The sequence below is a fragment of the Pogoniulus pusillus genome, chromosome 40 (assembly GCF_015220805.1).
Source record: "Pogoniulus pusillus isolate bPogPus1 chromosome 40, bPogPus1.pri, whole genome shotgun sequence".
Lineage (NCBI taxonomy): Eukaryota > Metazoa > Chordata > Aves > Piciformes > Lybiidae > Pogoniulus > Pogoniulus pusillus.
This window is the reverse complement of record NC_087303.1, coordinates 7493240-7499875: the sequence shown is the minus strand read 5'-3', so window position 1 is coordinate 7499875 and position 6636 is coordinate 7493240. Positions and strand designations below refer to the sequence as shown.

At 54.0% G+C, this 6636-nt stretch overlaps 1 protein-coding gene across 1 annotated transcript; it reads right to left on the bottom strand.

Moving 5' to 3' along the window:
• Window positions 1-5153: 5153 nt before the first annotated feature.
• Window positions 5154-6311, bottom strand: LOC135191675 (feather keratin 1-like). Its single transcript, XM_064174197.1, has 2 exons — window positions 6248-6311; window positions 5154-5898 (listed from the first exon to the last, which is right to left on the bottom strand). Exon 2 carries the CDS (start codon window positions 5876-5878, stop codon window positions 5564-5566), a length of 315 nt encoding a protein of 104 aa, XP_064030267.1. The 5' UTR covers window positions 5879-5898; window positions 6248-6311; the 3' UTR covers window positions 5154-5563.
• Between the last annotated feature and the right edge of the window lie 325 nt (window positions 6312-6636).

The window sequence follows — 6636 nt, the reverse complement described above, 5'->3', positions numbered from 1 at the left end:
TCGTGGCAAAGCCTCTCCATGCTCCCACTCACTCCCAGCTTCTCCAGGGAAACATCCTCCTCTCTGTTGCTGTGCTGTGTCTGCAGAGGGCAGGCCAATGCAGGGGTGGTTTATGGTGGGTGTAGCACCGTCCTGCTGCCACAGGGCTGAGGGACAGGCCTTGTTACCTTATTGATCACGTTCCAGAGGCATCTCACAGTGTCCTCTCTCTCTGGTCTTTTTGCCTCCAAGAAATACATCTCCGGTGCAAGAGCTTTGACCTTGCTCCATTTCTGTCCAATTCACCGTTCAGAAGAACTGGAATTATTCTGTTGCCCTCCTCAAACACCTCTCCTGATGGTTTGTCAGCGAGGTTGTGGCAACTCCGCTGAGAATGTCCCTCCTCTGCATTATGCTAGTAATGCTGCCTTCCCCTTCCGTTCACTTCCACAGGCTTCCAGGTTCAAGGCAGGCTCACAATTGCACTTCCCACGGTCAGAGGGAATGACCAGAGAGGGCCATGGAGGATGATCCTGCATCTTACTTTCTTTCTGACTGTAATGGAAAGGTAATTAATTAATGCAAGATTATTTTTCCCAACATTAATATTGTTTATTAATGTTGCTGTTCAGAACTCTCACCGCCCCACCACCGATTGTAATAATAATCAGCTCTTCTCACGGTCATGGAAACATTGCACAAAGGAATAATCAGACCCAGAAACAACTTGCAAAAGTATACAAACCTCAGCTGAACTAAAGAGAAGCTTCCTGTGGTCAGTACACTGCTTGCCCATTAGATGGACTCAAAGAGCCTCTTTCTGCCTATGGCAAAAGGCAATGATGAATGAGAAGGGGCTTTAAGTGCGCACAAAATGTTACCTCCCGACTTGCAGGGCTGGCTACAGCTTCAGACAGTACCCAAACACTTTCAGGGAATTCTGTTGTTCTTGTCAGCCACTGAGGCCTCTGATTCTTCAGGCTTCACAAAGTGCTGGGGAAAGGAGACAGACAATCTCTGGCCTTCTCTGGATGATCTCTGTATCTCCAGGACCCCTCGTCTTGTCAGGTGCATGCTGGCTATGCAGGCTGATGGCGTGCAGGCATTTGGAACCTGTTCCTGGTAAACTCAGGGCAGGCAGTTTCCAGGCAATTCAGCAGAGCTAGCTTATAGCTTAGCATAATGCTGCAGAAGGCAATGGCAGAATCACCGCCAGAGGCAAAGAGCAGTTGCAGCAGGCAAGAGCAGGCAGCAAGCAAGCACGAATACAATGGCAGAGCACACTGTGTTACCTGCTCATCTCTTTTTATCAGTACAGCCTGAGACTAATGGGCCTTTGGACACAGAATAATCAATCAGAATGGCACTTAGCCAAACTTGAACATATTAGCTGAAGCCATAGGCTTGCTTTACCCAAATTTAGGAAAAACAGAGGCCTTGCACAAGGCAGGCACAAGCTGAGCATGCGTATCCTGTTTACCACAGTGTGTAAACAAGTCTGGGCAGGCCAGAGTCCTTAGAATCTGTAGCTCCAGGTTCCTTGTCCTCTTTCCCACAGCTGCTTGTCCCAATAGCAGAAGGAGGGAGAGCAGAAAAGCATGCTGGGCAAGCCAGGACATGTGTAAGCCTGTTTTGGCCTATACAGGCCTACCATGACACTGACCGCTGCAGGATGGGAGTGGCTCCATGGGGTGCTCCCCACAGCTAAGCAGCTGAGCTGTTGGACAAGGACAGAGAGAGATTTTCTTCCAAGCGTCTGAAAGAGGAGGCTGTTCTCTGCACTGCTGCTGTGCCAAGAGCTGCTGCCAAGCTGTTAGACCCTGACACTGATGCGTTTGGGGCAGCCTCTTTTACAGGCCCTGTGCACACAGGGCACTGTCTAGACCTCTGAAGGCTCATTGTCATCGAGGTCAGTCTTCTCCTCATCTGCCATTGCCAGTTCTCCACTCTTGCTCATCAACTGTACATTTTCTTTACCTTCCCTTTGCTGTCAACACAGCTCTAGAGCCCTTCTTGGTATTCTTCACGTCTCTTGCCAAGTTCATCTCCAGCTCCAGCCACAGACAGGCCTTTCATCACCCTGGCCCTATGCAGTCCTGCAGCATCCCTGTGCTCTTCCCACCATTCCTGCCCCTGCTTGAGCTGTCTGTGCAGTTCCTTCTTGGCTTTTTGGCTTGACCAATGCCCCTGGGCCCTGGGGACTTTCTGATGAGTGCTGCCATTTCTGTCTTGCACAGGGCAGAGCCTTGCTCCACAACTCTACCTCTTGCTGTGTCTGCTGGCTTCTAGGACTATTGACAGGCACAGGCCCTGCCTGCAGCCCAAGAGCTGGGCAGCTGTGTGCTTGTGTGGGAGCTCCGGCTGGGCTCCCACATTCCTTCTGGAGGTGTGCCTTGAACAAGTGGAAACCACAGCTGGGTCCTCTTCTGGGAGGATGATGCTCACTGGTAGAGCAGCCTGCCCTGCACATCCTGCCCTGCGCATCCTGCCTGCCCCAACAGCCACACCTGCCACACTGAAGGGACGGGGCAACGACTTGATGCAAGCCAAAATTCCACTTTATTAGAAAAACAGGCAGGTATATATTGTCTCAGAAAGGCTGGCATGTTCATCACTGATTGGCTAGAATTACAGTAAGAAAGTTAGTATCTACTACACGATTGGCTAACACTCTGCTCAGGCGAAAGACGCTAGTTCTACTTTCTTCGTTACTTTCTCTGCTCCTTGATATATGTTGCTATGCAACTATCTGAGCAGTCCTGACCGCAGGATCCTACTTATCTTTCTCTTCTGAGGTCTGTCTGTCCCACACATTGCATGCCCAAGGTCTATGCTGTATTTGCTTTGTCTCGGGCAACTGTTCCTTGCTAGCAAGCCATTCCCCTATTCCTGCACACACCTGCCCCTGTCCAGTGTCTGGAGAGGCTTTGCTATGATCTCCAGAGTGAGACTAAGACACAAGAGAGGTGGAATTTTAGGTGGCTTCATTGCCACAAGTGAAAAGAGAAAGTAGGAGCAACAGGACAGCACGGGCTAAAAAGGCGAAAATGCAGCAAGCAGTCAGCAGAGTTGCACAGGTCACCACCAGCAACCCTTGGCTACCCAAAGCACCCTGGCCCTGCGGCTGTCTGCAGCGTCCCTGTCCTAGTCTCCAGCTCTGCCGCTCTGGAGGCGTTCAGGTGCTGGCAGCGGCTGTTGTGTCACTGGAGACCTGCAGCTGCGTGAGACCTCCTCCTGTTCTTCAGGCGTCTGTGGCCATCACTCACTGCCTCAGCAGACCACACATTGCCCTGTTCTCTCCCCTCCTGCACCCTTCAGGGGCTGGCACACGAAGATGCGCAGCATGCAGCACTGTGTGGACACTCATTTGTGGGGAGGGACCTCTCAGCTTCTGCTGCTTGGCAGTGGGGGGAGTTCCTCCTCCACTGTTGCTGGTGCTGGGGAGAGAGCTCTGTGGACAGGATTCTTCTCCTTTTCAGCTCCCAATGGAACCAGTTTTAAACTGTCTGAGGCCCAAAATGTCCTCCCAGTTCCATGTGCACGGTGGGAGTGGTGCCAGGTGTTGGTTGGCACAGTCCAGTTTGGCAGAGGCTCAGTGTGTCCAGGGGGCCTTTTTGGGAGTCACATCACACAGACACCCCCCCCCCCCCCGAAGGTCAATGATCTTGCACCCTTACACCTCTTCAGAAGGCCTGAATGCCACAGGGCCTGTCTTAGCCAGACCCTTGGTCGCAAGGCATCGCTCAGCAGCGCTCTGGGATGATCTCTACAGCAAAGCAGGAAGCCTCCCCAGCACTCTTTGGCACATAGGTCCTTTTGTAGCTGGATCACCTTCTCTGTGTCCAGAGCAAAGTAAATGGACAGAGAGGAAGGCAGGAAAGAATGCTTGGAGAGCTGCCTGGGTGAGTAAGGAGCTCCTTACAGTGGCACACAAAAGGAAACTCTTCAGAGACACGAAGGAAGGACAGCTGCAATAGTGCATGTAAGGGAGTTGCCCTCCTCAAGGTCCCTTTGTAGCTGGTTGCCCACATGTCTGATGCAAAATTGGAAGTCCAAATGGCCTTCCAAAGCACCAGCTGCCATGTCCTCCCCTTCTATCTGCCACACCCTTTTATGTGTCACACCCATCTGTATGCCACCCCCGTCTGTGTGCCACACCCAGGTTCTCCCTTGGTGCTGCTCTTCTACCCACCACTGTGTGTCTCCACACACCACTGAGCCAGAGCAGCCTTTTGCCAGGAGCTCAGACACTGCCTTCTGAGGGAGGGCTGGGGACACCCTCTCTCTCCTGGGACTTTGCCTTCACTCTTTTGGCTGTGGCTCTGATGCTTTTGGAGGGTTTCTCCAATGCAGTGCTCCATGCCATAGCCCTTTCCCTTGGTGACATCACTGAAATGGTCTCTACGGCAGGTCTTCATCTGCTGCCTTCTTCCCTCTGCCCTGCAGGCTGAGTCAGAGCTGCCTCTTATCCCTTGTTTCTTTTCCACTGCTGGGCGGTTCCTGTAGGTTGTGTTTGGGTGCCCAACTGAACGATGGTGCTCTCAGATGCCTTTGGGGACACAGACCTCAGGGTATCTTCTAGTCTTGCCCCACCCAGCAGTCCTCTCTTCTCAGCCAGCATGACTCTGGATTCCACAAACCTCCTAGCAGCCCAAGAATGTTCGTTAACAGCAGTGAACAGCTCATGCAAGGGAGTGCAAGGACCTTGGGAGGCTGCTCAACGGAACCACTCACAGCAGGCCCAGAAGGGAACAGGGAGGAGTCTTCCCTCCTCCTCTCCTCTCTGCAGCTCCCCCAGTACAAGAGAGCCTTGGTGGAGAGCCCTGTACAGAAAATGCCTTGGTGAACCTGGGCCAACTCTAACTGCTATCTTCTCTCCCAGCCTTCTGGGCTTTTGGAGATGGAGTTGGAGGGACAGCCTGGCTACTCCACAAGCACTGCCCATCCAAATCCACAACTTTCCTTTGTTCTCAAAGCCATTATAGACACAAAGACAAAGAAGCAGGAGCTCAGCTCCATCCCAGGAGGAGCCTGCAGAGAGTTTTTTTTAGTCATTGCAAATCCCACCTCTGGAACACTCCCCCACAATCTGCTCTGAGCAAAATGTTTCTGCCCAATTATCTTGGAAGAGGATCTCCATGGAAAAAGATCGCGGAGTGGTTGGGAATGGGTTGCAGCAAAATTTTATTGAGTTGAAAAAGAGAGAGTAGGTCACTTTGAGAGGAAAAACAGAGCAGGAAGCACAAAAAAAAACAGGCAATAAATTGAGCTCCATGTCTGTGGTGGAGATGCCAGCAGGTGTCCATGTGCCTGACCCACAGAAGTCCCCTGGAGCCTAAATGGGTGGTGCTACCAGGCCTCGGGAGCAGGAGAGAAGGAGGCCACGGGAGGGCCAGCAGAGAGTGGCAGAGGGCAGAGGGCAGCCTGGGCTGTGCTGTGCCAGAGCCCAGGCTGGCCCTGTCCTTTGGCAAGGGGCGCTGGGGGTGTTCAGCCCCTCTGAAAGCAGAAAGCGGACGCTGCGTGCCCAGGGCAGAAGCATCTGGTGGGTGCCTGGGGGCCTTGCCCAGGGCCAGGGCCAGCAGCTCTAGCAGGGGAAGCAGCTCCTGCCGCAGGAGCCACGGCCCAAGCTGGAGAGGCCAGAGAGGCCAAAGCCCCCGGAGCTGATGGGCACCCCCTGGTTGCTGAGGATGCTGCCAACGGCAGCAGAGGTGGCGTTGCCCACGGCGGTGTTCTGTGGGAAGGAGCTGAGGATGGGTCCGGGCAGGGTCACCACCACAGCAGAGGGCTGGATGGCAACGACGGAGTCCTGGCACCTCACACAGCAGGGCTCAGTGCAGCTGTTGGCCAGCGGGGTTGGGCCGCAGGGCTGGCAGGGCTGGCACGGGCTGTAGCAGGACATGGTTGGCGATGGAGCTGAGCCTGGCAGAGGCACAAGGAGAAAATAGAACAGAAGGAGGAGGTGAGCAGCAATTTCCCCCTCACCATGATGCAGACGAGTCAGGAGATGTAGACAAGAGTTGAGGGAATTGGAAGGAGGCCCTTGAATTACTCCCTCCCCTCAGCCCAAAACAGCCCTGCCAGGAATGCCCAATTCCAGCACCTTCCCACCTAGCCCTTGGCTCACCTCAGCCAATCCTCTGCCTCTCTGTGACACAGCTTCTGCACCATTCCCTCACCCACAGGTACAGCCCCACAAGCCAGCCTAGTACTGGATCTGTGCATCGAAACCCAGGAGGACAAGGAGGAGGGCAAAGGGTTCCAGACTCACCTTGCTGCAAGGAGACGCAGGCAGAGGAGTGGATGAGAGAGGGAGCAGAAGGAGTCCCTTTTATCCTGCTCCTGCACCGCCCCAGGCCCACAGGCACTGCACGTGGGCAGTAATTGCCCTGCAGACTCAGCCCCAAAGCCAAGCATCTCAGCCCATGGCACAGGCTGGCCCTTGGCTTCCTCCACGCTGCCATTTCACTTCCTCATTGCTGAGCTGACCACTGGGCCACAGAGGATCCTTTGAAGTACCAGGATGAGGCGTCCAAGGATTTACACTGCAGGAATGCACCACTGCAGGCAGAAGGTGCTGCAAGTGCTGGAGGGCTGAGTGCAGGCAGGGCACATGGCCGTGGGGAAGTGTGGGGAGGTTGTTTTCCATCACTGTTGAGG

Coding starts and splice junctions, on each gene's coding strand:
- LOC135191675 (XM_064174197.1), bottom strand. CDS start 5,878: ATGTCCTGCTACAGCCCGTGCCAGCCCTGCCAGCCCTGCGGCCCAACC.